Consider the following 20,383-nt stretch of genomic DNA (forward strand, 5'->3'; position numbering starts at 1 on the left):
TGAGTAGCTACGCGTACAGGCACATGCTACCACATCTTGCTAACTTTTGTATTTTTAGGGGATAGAGACAGGGTTTCACCATGTTGTCCAGCATTCCTCCCACCACAGCTTTCCAAAGTACTGGGATTACAGGCATGAGCCACTGCACACACCACTTGTATCTCCTACACCCATGTCAAACAGCAGCAAAACGGTGGGAAGGGCTGCACCTGCAGTGTGGCGGCTCGCAGGCCTCCCTGACGTCCAGGCCTTTCTCAAGCGTGGGTGCCTTGGGGCCGACCCAGGACCCCCTCCCCAGCTTATGTCCTGTGGAGGAGACCCCACCATGCTGCTTACCACCGGCTGGAGATGTCCTGACCCCCCTGCCCACCACACCCTGATGTTACTGACTCTGAACCAGAACACAGTGCCCACCCTGGCCTCACTGTCCTCACCCCACGGCATTTTCAGGCACGCCCAGGCCCATCCACTCCCTGGACTCACTTCTGTCCCCCCAGGAGACCCTGCCTGGGATGTGTACCCACCTATGCCCTCTGCCGCCCACCTCAGCCTTGTGGGTCCCAGTGGTGAGGAGGGGAGTTCTCACGGCCAGCCAAGGACAGGATGGCAATGAGGGGCAAGGGAATGAAAGCTGCCAGGCCTTGGCTCATGCCTCCAAATTCCCCAGGGCCTCCCCAGAGCCTGGACACTGCTGCACTGGGGGGTGGGTGCAGACTGCCAGCCACGTGTCCTCTGCCCCACCCTCACTGGAAACGGCTTCCCGATGTGGCCCACGGGTCCTGCCGTTGCCCCTCACCATGCTCCCTGATGTGGCCAGGCTGGCCTGGGGGTCACGCTACCTGAGGCGGCAGAGCTGAGTCAAGGTCCAGGGCCAGTTTCTTCTGTGCCCATTTCCAGGGCAGCCCCTGCGCCCTTGCCACGCTGGACTCGGTGGGGACATCTGGGTGGCTCTCTACAGATGTCACACATACGCTGTGGCTGGCGAGGTGGGTGGTGACGTGGGCGTGCAGCTCTCAGCTCTGTCACTGCCAGGCCCTGGGGTGATGCTGGGCAGAGCTGTCCCTGCCAGGGCCCTCGAGTCCGGGAGTGGGCGAGTCTGGGATGGTTCCAGAGCTTCCAAACCCACATCTGGCCCANTGCCCATTTCCAGCAGCCCCTGCGCCCTTGCCACGCTGGACTCGGTGGGGACATCTGGGTGGCTCTCTACAGATGTCACACATACGCTGTGGCTGGCGAGGTGGGTGGTGACGTGGGCGTGCAGCTCTCAGCTCTGTCACTGCCAGGCCCTGGGGTGATGCTGGGCAGAGCTGTCCCTGCCAGGGCCCTCGAGTCCGGGAGTGGGCGAGTCTGGGATGGTTCCAGAGCTTCCAAACCCACATCTGGCCCAGGATGTGAGAAGCAGCCCAGAAAGGCCTGAGCCAGGCTCTCCTGGTGGGGCAGGTACTGTGGGTCCTGCCTGCCCAACCGACAGGAGGCAGCCAGCAGATGCCCAGGTGGGAGGGGCTTGAGCTCTCGGGGTGCCCCCCAGCCAGCACTCATCCCAGGGCAGGGACCCCTCATGAGAGGGTGGGGAGTCACACGGTGCCCAGCACCCCCGAATGAGGATGGCAGCAGACCCGTCACAGCAAACGGAGTGGAGGCCTGTATTTCACACCTGCTCACTCATTCCATGGCTTAGAAAAGAACACGTCCACCACGCAGGCTGCAAAGCCCGCCTAGAGCAGGTCGTAGAAGTAGTCCAGGCCCTGGCCCAGCTCCCAGATGGAGACCCCAACGCCCAGCTCCCGGGCCAGCTCCAGCCGCACCTGCAGGGACTGAGCACAGATGGAGGTGTGAGCGCCTGCTGGGGCCTGTCCCCCAACACCCAGGAGTGTCCTCCAGGCCGAGGGGCAGCACTGCCTAGACCCCAGGGACCACAGGCCAGTGCCTGCTGTGCTGTCGCATGCCCCATCTCTCCCCTGGTCCCATGGCTGGCAGCACACGCACCTTCAGGGTTGGGTAGAAGACAACGTGCCTCCCACTGCGGCTCCTGCAAGACAAGGGGACTGTCGGCCCGTCCGCCACCTCTGCTGGTTCCAGGCCTCCTCCCCTCACAGCCAAGGTCCATGGCCTGGACTATTCTCACCCGCCAGGTGGCCACCTGCTGTCCAGCTGTGCTCCAAGGCTGGGAGCAGCAAGTAAGCTCATGACCCCAGGACCCCCTGGGCCCTGCTGGCTCCCTCATCTCCACCCCCAGGGTCCCTCCCTGCACACAAGGCCGAGGCGGACCACACACTTCCCAACACTCACTTCTTGTACTCGAAGAAGTGCTCCGAGGCCTGGCTGTCCCACACCATCCGGGGCCTGTGGTCCTTCAGTGTCTGGATGTACCTGGGGAGACCAGGGTGTGGGTTTGGGGGCCCACCCAGCTCCCCCAAAGGCTGTGGCTATCAGCAGGGGCAGGGCCACTTGGGGCAGCAGGTAGAGGGAGCCACTGTCCCCAGTGGTCTGGGGGACGATGGCTGGTGGGGTGGCCAGAGCCTCGGGTCCTGTGAACCCTGTATTTGAGGAAGCACATCCTCCAGGAGCTTCCTCAGGAGAAGCTGCCCCAAGTCCTCTTAATGGCCTGGAGAGTGACACAAGGCCTGAAATTGCCTCACCCTGGGGATGGCCCTCAGGCTACACAGTGGCTGCTGGACGGGGCTCCTCACTCTGTCTAGACCCCAGGTGAGAGGCTAACCAGACAGGCCTCAGGCCGCCCTGGCCCCGCTGCTGGCCCTGGACTGATGGGCAGTGCCTCATACTGGGGATGGCTGCCTGGGGCAGTGGTTTCTGCACCCTTTTTTTTTTTGAGATGGAGTCTCGCTTTGTCACCCAGGCTGGTGTACAGTGGTGCGATCTTGGTTCACTGCAACCTCTGCCTCCCAGGTTCAAGTGATTCTTCTGTCTTAGCCTCCTGAGTAGCTGGGACTACAGGCACGCACCACCACACCCAACTAATTTTTGTATTTTTTAGTAGAGACGGGTTTCACCATTTGGCCAGGCTGGTCTGGAACTCCTGACCTCGTGATCTGTCCGCCTTGGCCTCCCAAAGTGCTGGGATTACAGGCGTGAGCCACCATGCCCGGCCTCTGCACCCTTTCAAAGGCTAAGTCTGCCTCAGTCTTGAACAACCACCGCCCCATGCCCAGGACTGCAGCAGGGCCCCCCTGAGCACCAAGAGCCAGTGGTTTGGGAACCACCCCCTCCGTCACAGAGGACAGGCTCATTCCCAAGGTGCTGGGGACACAACAGCGGTTTCCAGGTCATAGGGGACCTTGAGTGTAGGCACATCTCACACTGCACATTTGGGACCAGGGCAGGTGGTTCCAGAACACTATGGACCACAGCAACCAGCAGCAGTGACAGATCGTTCTGGAAGCTTCTGGTCTCCACAGACAGGAGTGTGTGCAGGTGGAGGCAGCTGACAACAGAACATGACCAGTGGCTGCTGCGTGAGGAAAGTGCCCCCCACGTGCCTGGGGCTGCAGCCTCAGGGAGGAGGCCTGGAGTGGGGCCTACAGCCCGGACACCATGCGGGAGGGGAGGATAGGCAGTTGGCAGCTACAGGGGTACAAGGACCTGGGCTGTGTGGCATGGACATCTGCAGGACCGTAAGGGTCATGGCTGGACACTGCAGGGTTTATCCAAGTGAGAAATGGCAGCCACAGGACCACACCTCGAGCCACCTTCCTGCTCCTGCCCAGGAGGAATGGGATGTCTGAGGATCCCAAACGGGAGAGGCTACTGTTGTCCTGAGCGGGGCAGAGTCCCCTTGACACTGGGAGCCTCTTCCAGACTACGGCACATCACTTCAGAGCTGTGAGCGGGAGCAGCTGCCACCCGCCCAGCAGTGCTCAAGAAAGTGCCAGACCCCATCGGGTAGCTCTGGCCTTTTGGGGCATGGGGGCTGCTCTGCAGACATCAGACCCCGGTAGACACATGGCAGGGAGGGTGGGAATTAGCACTCGGGCGGCCTCCCCAACCCAGACAGAGTTTCCCTTAGATGCCTATTTGTTTTTTTGAGACAAAGTCTCACTGTCACTCAGGCTGAAGTGCAGTGGCAAGATCTTGGCTCACTGTAACCTCCGCCTCCTGGGTTCAAGCAATTCTCCCACCTCTGCTTCCCAAATAGCTAGGATCACAGCCACCCGCCACCACGCCCAGCTGGTTTTTGTATTTTTAGTAGAGATGGGGTTTCTCCATGTTGGTCAGGCTGGTCTTGAACTCCTGACTTCAAGTGATCTGTCTGCCTTGGCCTCCCAAAGTGTTAGGATTACAGGTGTGAGCCACCACACCCAGTCCCCCTAGATGCTGGGAATGGGACGGCAGCCGTGGCTAGCAGCTCCAGCCATCCCAGGCCTGGAAAAGCACTGCTGGACCCCTGCCCTCCTGAGGCTTGGCCAGGCCCCTCAACAGCCATATGCAAGCATGGTCTTTCCAGAAGCCCCTCCAGGCCAGGCAACATCACGGAGGCTGCCGGCACAGCCACAACCCCATTGACAGCGCCATAATGACTGCCGTCTCCTGAACTGAAACACGGCTCAAGGTGGTGTTGGTGTCATTTGCAGCTTCCCCTCAGTATCTGCTGGGTGGCTCTGTGAGAATGGGACATGCAGGGTCGTGCGCAGATGCGTCAGGGCAGGGATGGCCCTCGGGCTGTGGGGAGCTCTGGCCACGCCACACACTCCTCCTCCTGGGGGGCCTCTGTGGTCACTGCTCATAATCTGCTGCCTCCAGGAGGAGGTGAGGCTGTGGGTGGCCAGGACTCCTGAGAGCACCGAGTGCCTCCCACTCAGGAGCCCCAGTCTGGTGGTTTGGTGAGTGGGTAGTGACCACGCTGTGGGGGCGGCCATGACCAGGGCGTTGTCAGGGACCCCAACCCCGGGAATCGCTACTCCCAAGCAGGCCCTGGGGACGAGGAGAAGATGGAGCCCAGGTGCTGGGTGGGGGTGTGTGCCCAGCTCCCAAAAGCCCAGGGAGGGTCCGAGAGTCACTCCTGGGGAGGGAGGGTGAGGCCACCGGGTGTAGGGGTGGGGCTGAGTGAGGAGGGGTGGCTGCAGGCACAGGGAGGGAGTCCAGGCCCATAGCGGAGGGAGGACAGTCTTCAGAAGGCCACAGACACACAGAGGGGCTGGGTCCTTGGGGGGCCTGAGTGACCACCCAGGCTGGTAACTGGGACCCCCTTGAGGGCCTATAAGACCCCAAGGAGCATGGCTGGTGTGATGGACAAGCACACCAGGGGGCCAGGCTCCTAGGAGGAACAAGAGCCACACAGGTCTTTCGGGGAGCAGGCACCAGCCTCGGTGAGTGGGGAGCGGGCAAGGGGCCTGCCTGGGAGGAAGGAAGAGTCACAGAGAAGGCAGGGGAAGTTGCAAGTCCGAGGGTGGGTGTGGGGAGCACCACAGGAGCCCAGGGGAGGGACAAGCACATGGACGGGGAGGAATAAGGACTCAATTAACACGGACAGCCTCGGCCTCACAGAAACATCCAGAACAGACAAACCTACAGAGACGGTGGACTGGAGATGGGCACAGGCTAGGGCAGGGAAAGAGGGCACAACTGCTAAAAGGCAGAGGGCTTTTGGGGAGCAGTACTGAGGGTTGCACAGTTCTGTGAGCATACTAAATGCCACTTTGAAATGGTGCATTTTGTGGTAGGTGAATTTCATCCAACCTCAAAAAAAGTTACAAGGCCTCAAATGGAAAGGGTCAAGGAAAGCCAAACAGGATATACACACAAAACACACCGAGACACGCCACAGAGGAATTCAGGAGGACCGGGGACAGAGGTCTGACGCGTTTCTAGGGAGAAAGCAGATCAAGTGTGAGAAAGATGTTCTTGGACCTCCTGATGTAGGGGGCGGGGGTCACCCCACGGAGACCAGCTTGGAAACTTCTCTTGGAGAAGGTTCCAGAAAACCAAAATAAGTGGGACGAGGGGCTTGCTCCAAAGCCTGGGGAGTTTGCCAAGGTCTAAAAGGCAAGGATGAAAAACAGAGATGCCCGAGGGGGCTGGGCGCGGTGGCTCACACCTGTAATCCCAGCACTCTGGGAGGCCGAGGTGGGTGGATCACCTGAGGTCAGGAGTTCGAGACCATCCTGGCTAACACGGTGAAACCCTGTCTCTGCTAAAAATACAAAAATTAGCTGGGCGTGGTGGTGGGCGCCTGTAATCTCAGCTACTTAGGAGGCTGAAGCAGGAGAATTGTTTGAACCTGGGAGGTGGAGGGTTGCAGTGCGTTGAGACTGTGCCACTGCACTCCAGCCTGGATGACAGAGTGAGATTGTCTCAAAAAGAAAAAAAAAAAAAAAAAAAGCCTGTTGGAGGGAGGGAGAGAGGGAGGCGGCACTGGCGGGTGGGGGAGGGAACTCCCAATACCTGGCCTCCACTCTGTGCTGTGGCCCCGGTGGAGTGGGCGTGCCGACCCCCCAGAGCAGCCAAGTCTGAGCAATCCCTCCACCCTGCTAACCAAAGAGGCCCACGGAGGACTGGCCCACATGGACACACTGCTGCTGTCATGCTGGCCTGAGAGCCCGGGCTCATGACTCTCAGGAGGGCAGTGGGCCATGCTCCTCCACTGCCCTGAGCGGCGCCGGGCCCAACCCTACAGTCTTGGCCTAGTGGCTGGCGGGAGCCCTGGTCATCCACCAAGAAGGGCGTCCCACTCTTGGCCCCTAAGTGGAAGCCAGCTCATAGGAGGCCTTAGGGGAGGCCAGCATCAGAGGCTGATGGGCGCCGCTCTCCTTGAGTCTGCCCAGGCAGCCTCCTGAACCAGGGCTGACGAGAGCATCTGACCAGATGTTCCAGGCACTTGACATGTGCAGAGCCAGCCTGGGCTGAGCAAGGAAGGAGCCTGGGGGGGTGGCCCCAGGATCTCAGCAAGGCAAGGTATGAGAACTCTAGGCCAGCTGGGATGGGGAGACATGGGATAGGACAAGGAGTGGGAGCTATGCACCTGTATCTCACCTGCCTCCAGGTGTGTGCCTGTGTGTACCTGTGCCACAGCTGGGGCCGGGAGCTATGCACCTGTGTCTTGCCTGTCTCCAGGTATGTACCTGTACTATAGCTGGGGCTGCCTCACCCGAGGACACAGTTACCAGATATGGTGACGGAGCCTCCAGGACCCTTCCTGGCCACGCCCAGAACTGAAGTTGGGTGGCTGCCTCTCCCTAGACTAAATTTTTTTTTGTTTTTTTGAGATAGGGTCACCAGGCGCAGTGGCTCATGTCTATAATCTCAGCATTTTGGGAGGCCAAGGCAGGTGAATCACCTGAGGTCAGGAGTTCCAGACCAGCCTGGCCAACATGGTGAAACCCCGTCTACTAAAAATACAAAAAATTAGCCAGGCATGGTGACAGACACCTATAGTCCCAGCTACTTAGGAGGCTGAGGCAGGAGAATCACTTGAACCTGGGAGGTGGAGGCTACAGTGAGCTGAAATCAAGCCACTGCACTCCAGACTGAGCGACAAGAGTGAAACTCCATCTCCAAAACAAAAAGAGATAGGGTCTTGTTCTGTCACAAAGGCTGGCATGCAATGGTGTGATCATAGTGCACTGCATGCAGCCTGGACCTCCAAGGCTTGAGCGATCCTCCCACCTCAGCCTCCTGAGTGGCCAGGACTATACAGGTGTGTAACACCACACCCTGCTAACTTTTAACATTTTTATAGAGATGGGGGTCTTGCTATGTGGCCCAAGCTGGTTTCAAACTCCTGGCCTCAAGTGATCCTCCCACCTCGGCATCTCAAGTTGTTACGATGACAGGCGTGAGTCACCACACGCAGCACCCCTTGGATGTGACCAAGCGGCTGCTAGGGCTGTACTGGCTCCAAAGGTATAGCAGTGTAATCACCCAATCATGGTATGCTGTGAGCCGCCCTGAGCTGCCATTAGGAAGCCATTCTGTGTCCTGGAGGCAGCAGGCAGAAGACAGCCTGGCGGCACACAGCTTCCTGCAGGGAAAAATGCACGAGGCCCGGCTCTGGTCTCAGGAGTATGTGTGGAGAGAAGCCCTTCGTAGGACCCCTCAGGAGCCCCCACAGGGCTCTGCAGCCAGCTCCAAGGAAGGGGTCCAAGGGAGTAGAGCTGCTGCTGGCTGGTGGGAGGAGGGGCTTGCAGGCTCCGCCCAGGGCCAGGGCTGCTGTGGGCAATGGTGAGGCCCCCAACCCCAGGCCCAGGCCTCCTCCTGGAGGGAGGACATAGCTGACAGCTGCCCCTCCCCAAGCCTACCCTGCAGACACTGAAACCCCAGGTCAGGTGCTCCTATCTTCACCCGTTTCAGTCGCCTCTCAGAGCTTGAATTCAACCAGACAGCCCTCCTCGGTGGGTGGCCATCCTTTTCCAGGGCTGTCCTGTCTGAAATGTGGGATCCAGCAACGTCCTGAGACCGGAAGCCCCGAGGCTCACTGTCTCCCTCCCGTGGAGGCGGGCGTGGCTAGTCCACAGATACATGCCAGCCAGTCCCTGCACCCAGCCCCACTGGGGACATGCACAGGAGCTGCTGCTAGCCAGCCAAGGCTGGACAGAGCCCAGGGTTCCCAGAGGCACAGGCTGGAGACACTGAGGGCCCTGGGCATGGAGGAGACCTGGCCCCTCGTCACTGGCTAGCAGAGCGCGCTGGGGTGTTGGGAGAACATGGTGAGCGTGAGCCTGGGGATCGGGGCTGGGGTTGCTGAAACCCTTGGCGCCGCATGAGGCCGAGGGAGTCAAGTCCTGGGGTGGCCATGAGGGGCTTGCCACACCATTCTATGCACTTTTATGCTTGAAGATTCTCACAGTAAAAGATTCACAAGACAGGAGGAAAACGCCCAGGTCCACCGAGTCGCGGCAGCAAAAGACGCCAGGGCAGCGATGAGGGCCACGTGCCTAAGGTTCAATCCCTGCTGCTTCCGGCCCCCAGACATCCTGGGGGTGACAGACAGGATGAAGGGACAATGAGCTCCACTCTGCAGAGGACACAGGAGGCTGGAGGGGCTGGGGCTGGGGCTGGGCCACTGGCTGCTGTGGGTGGCAGGCGCCGCGTTGCTTGGCGGTGCACGTGGTGTGTGGGGGCATGTGAGGCTGGGGGCGTCTTCTGCTCTTTAGGGTGGCTGCAGCTAATAAGTGAGATTTCAGCTAGAAAAGCAGACATTTGGTGCCGACAGAAGGTGAGAACAGAGGGTGAGGAGAGGCGTCTGAGCCGATGTCGCCAGAGCTCAGCAGGAGCCAGCACAGTTGCGAGGACCGATAAGCCTCGAGAAAGGGCTGGGAGAGGAGCCCCAGCTTCTGGAACAGATAGGGAGGACCCACAGAACACCCCACAATGGGTGGCCCATCTCACCCTGTGCACGCTGCAGGCAGTGAGCCCTTGGGCTGGACTTGATGTCCGGAGTGGATGCCACCTGTCCAGGGCAGGACCACGGATGGGGTGCAGATGAACAGTGCAGCTGAGAGGGAGGTCGGGGCTTGGGGAGGGGCCAGACGCCACCAGGGCAGAGCCAGGGTCAGGAAGAACGTTCTGAGGAGCTGTGAACACGGCCCCCCCCGCGCGGACATTCAGGCGGAGGCAGGAGTGCCGTCCACTCGCAGAGGGCACTCTGTCACAGTTGGGAGCTAGGAACCTACCCAGGGAAGACTCTGGTGGCTGTCAGGCATCAAGCTCCCAGCGGCAGGGATGCCTCCACCTGTGATCCTTGCCAGTGTCCCCCCTGGACTAGAGTGGGGGCGCCCTCCCTGCCATACCCTTGAGGCAGGAGCCATGGCTGTGCAGCGTCAGCGCTCTCTCGGCCGGCTCAGCAGCTGTGAGGATGCACGTGTGAGCAAGCCTTGGCAGCTGGTTATTTATTCCAGCCTTGTGGGAGGTGGCCCCGCTGAGCTGGCATCTGTGCTGCTGCCCTGGCCAAGGTCTCTGGGCAGGGTCAGACAGGGCAAGAGCTACTGGCCACCCAGGATGGGACGTGGGGACAGGCACTCTAGGGGCCCCTGAGACCCAGATCTCCCCACGGCCTGCTCCCCTTAAGTGGTCCTGCGTCCAGGCTGGAGACTGCCAGGTGCCCACACCCCTCCTCTGTGCCACTCAGGCCCAGGGGTCATTAACAAGGGCACTTTGGGTGGGCGAGGAGGGCAGATTAGGAGGGGACTTCTCCGATGGGAGTGAGGACCCAGAAGCAGTGCCTTTCTTTCCCGACTGGGTACACCCAGATCCCAACTTGTGCAAAACTGGGGGGTCTTGAGGGCATATACCCCCACACACTCACGTACACACCTTTGTAATCAGAATTCCTTGACCCCAAACCCACTAGCCAGTTCTCAGAACAATCATGGGTGGGTGCAACTGCCCAGGGGAGGCTGCTGAAGGCTTTGGTTGTTTTGGAGACAGGGTCTTGCTCTGTAGCCCAGACTGGAGTGCAGTGCAGTCCCCACCTCCACAGCTCAGGCATTCCTGAGTAGAGTAGCTGGGACCACAGGTGTGCACCACCATACCTGGCTACTTTTTTTTTTTTTTTAACTATTTGTAATGACGGGGTCTATTTTACACAGAAGGTCTCGAACCCCTGGGCTCAAGCAATCCTCCTGCCTTGGCCCCCCAAAGTGCTGGGATTACAGGTGTGAGCTGTTGTGCCAGGCCACACTGATGCCTTGTGTGACCTGACCCAGGCTCTTGTGCAGTGAGTGAGCCCCAACTCTTCACCCTCAGATGGTGTGAATGGCTGAGCTGTTCCCCTAAAATCCACAGGGTGAAGTGTGTGATGTCTTGAATGTTCTCTGCAAAATTCACACTGAAATGGGATCCCCACTGTGGCACTGTGGGGAGGCAGGGTCTTTAGAAGGTGACTGGGTCATGAGGGCTCTGCCCTGGTAAATGGATTAATCCATTCATGGACTAGTGGGTTAATGGACCAGTGGGTGACCATGGGCATGGGACTGTGGCTTTCTAAGAAGAGGAAGGTGGCCTGGGTAGCTCGCTCAGAGCCTGTACCACGGGACGCCCTGCACTGCCTCTGGACTCTTCGGAGTCCCCACCAACAAGAAGGTTCTCACAGAAGTGACCACGGACCTTGGAATTCTCGGCTCTATAAGAAATAAATCCCTGTCTGGGTGCAGTGGCTCACACCTGTAATCCCAGCACTTTGGGAAGCCAACCCGGGTGGATCACTTGAGGTCAGGAGTTTGAGACCAGCCTGCCCAACACAGCAAAACCCCATCTCTACTGAAAATATAAAAATTAGCTGGGCGTGGTGGCACGCACCTGTAGTCCCAGCTACTCAGGAGGCTGAGGCAGGACAATCACTTGAACCCAGGAGGCGGAGGTTGCAGTGAGCCGAGATCGCATCATTGCACTCCAGCCTGGGGACTCTGTCTCAAAAAAAAACAAAAAACAAAAACATGGTGGCACATGCCTGTAATTCGAGCTACTTGGGAGACTGAGGCAGGAGAATCGCTTGAACCCGGGAGGCAGAGGTTGCGGTGAACCAAGATCGTGCCATCACACTCCAGCCTGGGCAACAAGAGCAAAACTCTGTCTCAAAAAAAAAAAATAAATAAAATAAAATAAATTCCTTTTTTTTATAAAGTACTCAGTTTCAGATATTCTGTTATAAGCAACAGAAAAACGAACTAACACAAGTCCTAATCCCCAGTGCCTCAGAGTAGCACTATATTTGGAGAAAGAGTTTTTTTTTATTCTTTTTTTTTTTTTTTTTTGAGACAGAGTCTCACACTGTCACCCAGCCTGGAATGCAGTGGCGCGATCTCCACTCACTACAACCTCTGCCTCCCGGGTTCAAACGATTCTCCTGCCTCAGCCTCCCAAGTAGCTGGGATTACAGGCCTCCCGAGTAGCCTGCCATCACACCCCGGCTAATTTTTTTTTTTTTTTTTTAGATGGAGTCTCGCTCTGTCACCCAGGCTGGAGTGCAGTGGCACGATCTCGGCTCACTGCAGCCTCTGCCTCCCGGGTTCACACCATTCTCCTGTCTCAATCTCCTGAGTAGCTGGGACTACAGGTGCCTACCACCACGCCTGGCTAATTTTTTGTATTTTTAGTAGAGACGGGGTTTCACCATGTTAGCCAGGATGGTCTCGGCTTGTGATCCGCCCGTCTCAGCCTCCCAAAGTGCTGGGATTATAGGCGTGAGCCACGGCACCTGGCCACGCCCAGCTAACTTTTTGTATTTTTAGTAGAGACAGGATTTTACTATGTTGCCCAGGCTGGTCTTGAACTCCTGGGCTCCAGTCATCCTCCTGCCTCAGCCTCCTGAGTAGCTAGGACCACAGGCCTGAGCCTGCACTGAGAAAGTCTTTCAAGATGTGAGTAAAATGATGTCACAAGGGTGGGCTGTAATGCAACATGACTAGTGTCTTATAAGAAGAGAAAATAAGGGCCGGGCACGGTGGCTCACGCCTGTAATCCCAGCACTTTGGGATGCCGAGGCGGGCGGATCACGAGGTCAGGAGATCGAGCCCATCTTGGCTAACATGGTGAAACCCTGTCTCTACTAAAAATACAAAAAATTAGCTGGGCGTGGTGGCGGGCACCTGTAGTCCCAGCTACTTGGGAGGCTGAGGCAGGAGAATGGCGTGAACCCGGGAGGTGGAGGTTGCAGTGAGCCGAGATGGCACCACTGCACTCCAGCCTGGGTGACAAGCGAGACCCCATCTCAAAAAAAAAAAGAAGAGGAGATAAGGACACACACAGGCGCACACGGGACCTTGTCAGGACACATGGAGAAGGGAGTTATCTACAAGCCTAGGAGAGAGGCCCTGGGAGGAGCCGACCTGACCTTAACGGCACCTTAATCTCATCTCCCACCTCCAGCCCCCAGGACTAGACGAAGCTATTATTTCAGCTGCCCCACCTGTGGTACTTTGTTACCCTTGAATAGTGCGGTGGCGACTCAAGGTCAACACCTATCTGCCTTCCAAAAGCCCAATCAGAAGTGAGGCTTCCCTGAAGGCCTGGTGAGCAGAGCCCACAGCTGGAGCTGAGTCAGGGCTGGGTGCATGGGGAAGCCTCTTGCTTTGCACAGGGGACCCTGGGCTGGGAGTCCAAGCTCCACCCAAAGGCCCCAGAACCAGGCACTATGTCAGGGATGTGGTAAGGTGGGGAACAGGAGCTGTGCTTCCAGAGCCTTCCTGGGATTCCCAGCGTCAAAGGAGGGCTGTGGTGGGGGAGGGTGCAGCACACACAGGAGCACAGACCAGTCCCGACTGAAAGAACAGTTGGGCAGACAGGGTGGCTGGGCCCCTCACGCTGCATTGCAGGAACATGAGAGCTGGCACCCAGTGACTGACCCGTGCCCCATCTCAGCAGGAGCAGGGGACCCAAACAAGCCAGGGGCCCTGGGGCAGTGCCCTCACTGGTGTGGAGCCCCGCGTGTCTCAGCGTGTGGCTGACTCACTGGGTGAGACGCGGGACAGAAGACGCCAGGCTCCTCGCCCTGCCTGATGCCCAGGCTGGCCCCAGGCCCTCCTCAGCCAGCACCCGCTCGCGTCCGCCCCCGCAACAGCGTCAGGCCCTGCTCAGCGACCCAGAGCCCACCTAGGGCCAGGAGCCAGAGAACAGTGGGAGCCCAGGCCTGTGCTGGACCCCAGGACCAGCTGTGTGGACAGAGAGGAGTGTGCACGTAGAGTGTCGGGGGAGGGCCTCCACACACAACCCTGGTCTTGCAACATGGCCCACCTGACATCTGCCATGGAGGGGCTCACGGAGGGCACCCCTGGAGGCCAGGCAGGGAACACTGCCCCGACATACTCCTCTATCCACTGCCGCCACCCTCAGGACCCGCGAATCCAGCAGGTTACCTCTGCCCCTCCCCACGGCCGACCAGGAAGAAGCAGGGGTGATGGTCTGGCCTCTGCTCACCTGCCTGGGCTGACACACACATACCCCTCACGGAGGGCAGGCCTGTGGGGGACCTGCAGAGACTCACAAAGACGACAGCTGAGGCCTCCACAGAAAGGACCAGGTTCTCCAAAAAAACGAGCAGCTAAAACTGTTTCTAAGAAACTCAACTACACCCAGAACAAAGATTAAGATGATTTATAGAAATGCTAGGCCAGGCGCGGTAGCTTACGCCTGTAATCCCAGCACTTTGGGAGGCCGAGACGGGCAGATCGCGAGGTCAGGAGATCGAGACCATCCTGGTTAACACGGTGAAACCCCGTCTCTACTAAAAAAATACAAAAAAAATTAGCCAGGCGAGGTGGCGGCGCCTATAGTCCCAACTACTCGGGAGGCTGAGGCAGGAGAATGGCGTGAACCCAGGAGGCGGAGCTTGCAGTGAGCCGAGATCGCGCCACTGCACTCCAGCCTGGGTGACAGAGCGAGACTCTGTCTCAAAAAAAAAAAAAAAAAAAAAAAAGCTAAAACACCCAGCACTCAACATGGTAAAATTCGCAATGCCCGAGGCATCAACCCGAGTACCAGGCCCACAGAAAGGCAGCATAATAGGACCCCAAACAAGGAGGAAAAGCAGTCTACTGAAACTGACCCCAATATCAGAACCAGCAGACACGAGCACTCAGCAGTTATTACAATTGAATCCCAATCTGCAAAAGTTTAGTAGAGACATGGAAGAGGGAAAGGGGACCCCAAACAAGCCTCTAGAGAATTGCAACATGTTGGCCAGGCTCGGTGGCTCGCGCCTGTCACAGTAGCACTTTGGGAGGCTGAGGCAGGAGGATCGTTGAGCCCAGGAGTTCGAGACCAGCCTGGGCAACATAGTGAGACCCTCCCATCTCATAAAAAATAAAACAAGATTGAATTACAACACATGAGGTGACAAAAGCACTGGATGAGATTAATGGAAGGTTGGGTGGTGAGAGAAATGACTGCGTCAGGCTCGATGGGATTCAGGGCAGGTTGGGATTAATGGCAGGTTGGGCATAGGAAGAGAAATGGCCAGGCCAGGCGCGGCGCTCACACCTGTCATCCCAGCACTTTGGGAGGCTGAGGCAGGAGGATCGCTTGAGACTAGGAATTTGAGACCAGCCTGGACAACATGGCAAAACCCTGTCTCTACAAAAAAGTACAAAAATTAGCAGGGCGTGGTGGCATGCACCTGTGGTCCCAGCTATTTGGGAGGCTGAGGTGGGAGGATAGCTTCAGCCCAGGAGGTTGAGACTGCAGTGAGCTATGATCACACCAGTGCACTGCAGCCTGGACGACAGAGTGAGACCCTGTCTCAAAAAAAAAACAAAAGGAAACAGAAAAAAGAATCCCGGCCGGATGCGGTGGCTCACACCTGTAATCCCAGCACTTTCGGAGGCTGAGGCAGGAGGATCACAAGGTCAGGAGATCAAAACCATCCTAACATGGTGAAATCCCATTTTTACTAAAAACACAAAAAATTAGCAGGGCATGGTGGCGGGCGCCTGTAGTCCCAGCTACTCAGGAGGCTGAGGCAGGAGAGTGGCGTGAACCCAGGAGGCAGGGCTTGCAGTGAGCCGAGATGGCGCCACTACACTCCAGCCTGGGCGACAGAGTGAAACTCCATCTCAAAAAACAACAAAAAAAGAGATTCCCAAAAGGTAAACGGTGTATTCGTGAGCTGTGGGACAAATTCAATGGATCTAGTGTTTGTGGTCTCCAAAGGAGAGGACAGAAGAAATAAAAAATATTTGAATAATTTGGCCCCAAATTTTCCAAATTTGCTAAGAGTACGAATGCACAGATTCAAGAGGCTCCATGAACACTATGCAAAAGGAAAAGGAAGACATGTCAATCAAATTGTCCAAAACCAGCCATAAATACAAGATAGTCCTAAGAGCAGGGAGGACGGCAACACAGGCGGGAGAACGAGGTGGCGGTGAAACGCCGTCCGTCTGAATGAGAGGGCGGCAACGTGCTTAAGGTGCTGGTGAAAAAACCGACAGCCAGAATTCTACAGCCAGGAAAACGTCCTCCAGAAATGAAGTAAAGTAATGCCAAAAAGAAACCACACTGGCAGAGCACACCAAGAACACACAAAGCAGGAAATCAGTCCTGGGCAGAGGAGAGGAGCATTCAAATTCAACACAGGAGGCCCCGGCCGGCCTGGGTGCTGTTGGAGAGGCTGACAGGTGGGGGAAGCCTCAGTCCCAGCCTTGCCCCGATGTGGGGACAGCTGACGTGGCGGTGTCGTGGGTGGCGACCACAGTGGGGGCTGCGGTGGGGCGGGCACCAAGCAGGACTGACTCCTGGCCCAGCCCCTATCTCTGACTCTGTGGGGCATGAGCCCCAGGGCACCGGGACCCTTCCCATCACTCCGTCTCCTTACACCCACACCCACCCACACCCAGTGACACCTTCAGCACGGCAGGGAGAGCCCTTGGCTCACCTGGCCCCAACAACAGGCTCACGGGCATCCTTGGAGGTTGCGTAGTCCATACCATAGAAGTTGAGCCCCAGGAGGATTTTGCTTCGCCACTTGGACTTGGGGTCCAGGACCTGGACGCAGGCTCGAACCCAGGACAGGGGTGCATTAGGGCCAGGCCTGCAGGGCAAGGGGTGAGCGAGTTTCAGCAACAGGGAGGGCGCCGCACCTGAGCCACTGTTGGGGCCCTCCACCGAGGGGTGCATTCTCCCCATGCTGCGGCTAACACCTCTAGAAAGTTGTGAAGAAGGCCGGGCGCGGTGGCTCACGCCTGTAATCCCAGCACTTTGGGAGGCCGAGGCGGGCGGATCACAAGGTCAGGAGATCGAGACCACAGTGAAACCCCGTCTCTACTGAAAATACAAAAAAAAGCCGGGCGCCGTGGCGGGCGCCTGTAGTCCCAGCTACTCGGGAGGCTGAGGCAGGAGAATGGCGGGAACCCGGGAGGCAGAGCTTGCCGTGAGCCGAGATCGCGCCACTGCACTCCAGCCTGGTGGACAGAGCGAGACTCCGTCTCAAAAAAAGAAAGTTGTGAAGAATAGAAGTGACCCATCATAACGGGCTATCAGCAGAGCGGCCCCAGGAGGCACACCACATCCAGGGCCAGGAACTCATATGTGGCCCCCACCCCAGAACCACAGGCAGGAGTCCACATGACACAGTGGGAAGGTCAGCAGACATGAGGCCTTCTGAGCATCCTTCCTGCGGTGTCCCTGCCTGCGCCGTGTCACATGGCCCACCCACAATAGCGTGGCTCAGGCCAAGGAGGACAGGGTGGCATCGGGCAGCAGCAGGACTGTGCCTGTGCCCCGCCCATGACCCGGCTCCACCAGAGGCAGGGCCCCATCCACAGGACCACCACAGGGCATGGGACAGGTGCAGTGCCACTGGCTTCCCCCAGGTGGGCGTCCAGGTTCAGCAGGTGGCCTTGTGCACAGAACCACAGGTAGGAGGGCGTCAGCTGTGCCCAGGAACCCCCCAGGTCCACACTGACTGCTGCGCTGTGGAGTCTGCTGTACCCTAGAAGCCCCCAAGCCCACACTCACTGATGCGCTGTGGAGTAGTCGTAGGTCATGAGGCTGAAACCATCCAGCACGGGGGCCAGTTGCTCAAACTCCTTGTGCGTGAACATGCCCAGCTGGTCGGTCCTGCAACAGACAGGTGCAGCCACCTCAGGCTGCTATGCCCTGCCTGAAACCTCTCCCCAGCTGCGGTGCAGCTGGGGTGAAAGCAAGCTGGCTGTGGGGGACTTGGGTCACTTCTTCCAAGGGGAAAAGTGTCCTCCTGGGGTGGGGACAGCCTGCAGCTTGGTCGGGGCCACAGAGCCTGGGGGCTGGGAGACACTGGGATGTGGTCATGGGGGCCCAGAGGCCTGAGACCAGGATACAGTTGAGAATGACAGGCCTCACGGTGGGGAGACCTGGGCCAGGGCTGCCCGTGGAGGGGCAAGGTCTGTGGAGAGTGGCTAAGAGGATGGGCCACTGCCGAGAGCTGGAGTCGCTGAGATGGAAGTGACTGATCCAGGCTCCCAGGAGCGTCCCCTCCCGGGTCTGCACCAAAGCCTCCCTGAAAGCAGAGGCAGCTCCTGGGACACAGCCCTCAAGCCCACTCAGGGTCAGCCTGGCCCAATCAGACTGTCCAAAGCCCTCACTGGACCTCAGCAGGTAGATGGGAAGTACAAGTGCTTGGCTCCCAGGGATGGAGCAAGGCTGTGTGGCACATTCCCTGGTCGGCTGCGGACACCTGTGGCATGGGAACTGCAGAGGAAGCAGTCCTGTTCTATCTGCCTGGCCCCTGGGCCATCTCTGGATGGCAGCCCTTCCCTCGGGGACCTGCTCCTTCCTGACCTAGATCCACTGGGAACTAGTGTCTCCTGGGGCAGCCCTCCTGCCTGGCCCAGGGAGAGTTGGGCGCTGGCCTATGGCCCCTCCACACCCAGGTCTGTAAGCCAAGAGGAGATGGGAGTGGTACACAAAGGTCAACACTGAGGGGGCCAAGGGACCCCACAGCAGCAGGACACAGGACAACAGCATGGGGGACGCGGCCGGAGGAGCGGCATTCACCAAAGTGAGGTGGGGCCCCTGTGAGGCAGTGAGCCCTGATCTCCCTCAGCTGTGAACCCTCTTCTGCTCAAGGGCCACTGGGCTTCCAAATCTGGACCATGCCAAGGGCCTCCGTGCTGGGGCTTCTGTCAGGGGCTTCAGGGCCCAAGACACCCCTGCAGATCCCTGGACCCACCTGGCAGGTCTGAGGAGCCCCTCTCCAGATGTACAGTTTTACCCCAGCCCCTGCCTTGAGTCTACTAGGACCAAGGTCTGGGCCTTCCTCCTCTGCTGAGCACCAGGAGACCCAGGCCCCAGAGTCTGTCCGCCCCATGCTGTCCCGGCCTGCGGGTACATGGAGCATCATCAGTGGTCCCCTCAGCCCCGACCTCTTTTCCTGATGCCTGCCAGCCCCACCGCTCAGGCATGGTCAGCCTCCCTGGATCCCTGAGAAACACCTGCCAGCGCTATGCCCATCACTCCTGGTGGCCTCCCTCAGTGCCTGGGCCCCTCTCTCTAGCCAGGTGCCCCTAAGACCTCAGCCCCAGATCCAGCTGTCCACTCAACCCTTCCCGCCCTGCAACCTCCCTCTGGGCCGAGGCCTCCACCCAGGTCCTCTCACCGACACCCAAGGTCATTTCTATTTTTGAGATGGGGTCTCTATGTCACCCAGGCTGGAGTGCAGCAGCACAATCCTATCTCGCTACTGCCTTGAACGTTTGGGCTCAAGCAATCCTCTTGCCTTTTTTAGTTGATTCAAAAAGGAAAAATGGCTGCGTGTGGCGGCTCACACCTGTCATCCCAGCATTTTGGGAGGCTGAGGCAGGTCGATCTCTCGAGCCCAGGAGTTGGAGTCCAGCCTGGGGAACACAGCAAGACTCTGTCTCCACAAAAAAATGAAAACATTAGCCAGGCGTAGTGGTGAGTGCCTGTAGTCCCAACTACTTGGGGGGCTGAGGTGGGAGGACGGCTTGAGCCAGGAGGCGGAGGCTGCAGTGAGCCATGACCACGCCACCACCGCACCGCACTCCAGCCTGGGCGACAGAGCAAGAGCCATGACCACGCCACCACCGCGCCGCACTCCAGCCTGGGCGACAGAGCAAGAGCCATGACCACGCCACCACCGCGCCGCACTCCAGCCTGGGCGACAGAGCAAGAGCCATGACCACGCCACTGCGCCGCACTTCAGCCTGGGCGACAGAGCAAGAGCCACGACCACGCCACTGTGCCGCACTTCAGCCTGGGCGACAGAGCAAGACGAGGCGTCGGTATTGCTGTGGACAGGGTGCTTGTGTCCCCACAAATGGTGATGCTGAAGCCCTAACCACTGACGTGATGGTTCTGGAGATGGGGCCTTTAGGAGGTGGTTAGGGCTAGACAAGGCCATGACGACGGGCCCCAAGGCAGAGTTTGTGTCCCTATGAGAAGAGACACCGCAGCTCTTTGCCATGTGAGGACACAGCAAAAAGGTGCCAACTGCACCAGGAAGAGGCTTCGCCAGAAGGCAGCCTCCGGGCTTGCCAGCACCTCTCCGAGTCGGTCCCAGACAGCCCCTTGGCCCCTCCCACACAGAGCCCCCCGGCTCACAGCCCACAACACTCAGGCCCTGGCGGCAGATGCCAGGTGGCGTGGGCTGTCGGTTCCATCCCACCCCGGCTGCTCCTGAACTGAGATCTCCCAGTGACTTGCATTTGCGCTTCCCTCATGAATAACGTGGTTGAGCATCTCCCAGCCTGCCCACCAGCTCCACGCACACGTCTGAGACCTCTCGTGGCTCCGAGTCCAGGTCTCCTGCCCGCTTTTCTGTGGGGTCTTTGTTGCTTGCTTGCTTTTCTTCTCTTCTGTTTCTGAGTCAGGGTCTTGCTCTGTTGCCTCCTGAGGAGCTGGGACCACAGGCGCCACCACGTCCGGCTAATTTTTAAATTTTTTATAAGGCCGGGCGCAGTGGCTCAAGCCTGTAATCCCAGCACTTTGGGAGGCCGAG

The 20,383-nt window shown here is 58.6% G+C and overlaps 1 protein-coding gene across 1 annotated transcript in view; it reads right to left on the bottom strand.

Moving 5' to 3' along the window:
* Window positions 1-1,619: 1,619 nt before the first annotated feature.
* Window positions 1,620-20,383, bottom strand: part of CHID1 (chitinase domain containing 1) — a 45,397-nt gene continuing 26,633 nt past the window's right edge. The window contains exons 9-14 of the mRNA XM_017848633.1: window positions 19,345-19,389; window positions 17,404-17,505; window positions 16,322-16,477; window positions 2,290-2,370; window positions 1,987-2,029; window positions 1,620-1,814 (exon numbers count right to left, since the gene is read on the bottom strand). Of these exons, the coding sequence (XP_017704122.1) occupies window positions 1,716-1,814; window positions 1,987-2,029; window positions 2,290-2,370; window positions 16,322-16,477; window positions 17,404-17,505; window positions 19,345-19,389 (526 nt within the window). The 3' untranslated portion in view covers window positions 1,620-1,715. The remainder of the gene's footprint in view (window positions 1,815-1,986; window positions 2,030-2,289; window positions 2,371-16,321; window positions 16,478-17,403; window positions 17,506-19,344; window positions 19,390-20,383) is intronic.

This window comes from Rhinopithecus bieti, unplaced genomic scaffold, assembly GCF_001698545.2.
Source record: "Rhinopithecus bieti isolate Rb0 unplaced genomic scaffold, ASM169854v2 scaffold_32072, whole genome shotgun sequence".
Lineage (NCBI taxonomy): Eukaryota > Metazoa > Chordata > Mammalia > Primates > Cercopithecidae > Rhinopithecus > Rhinopithecus bieti.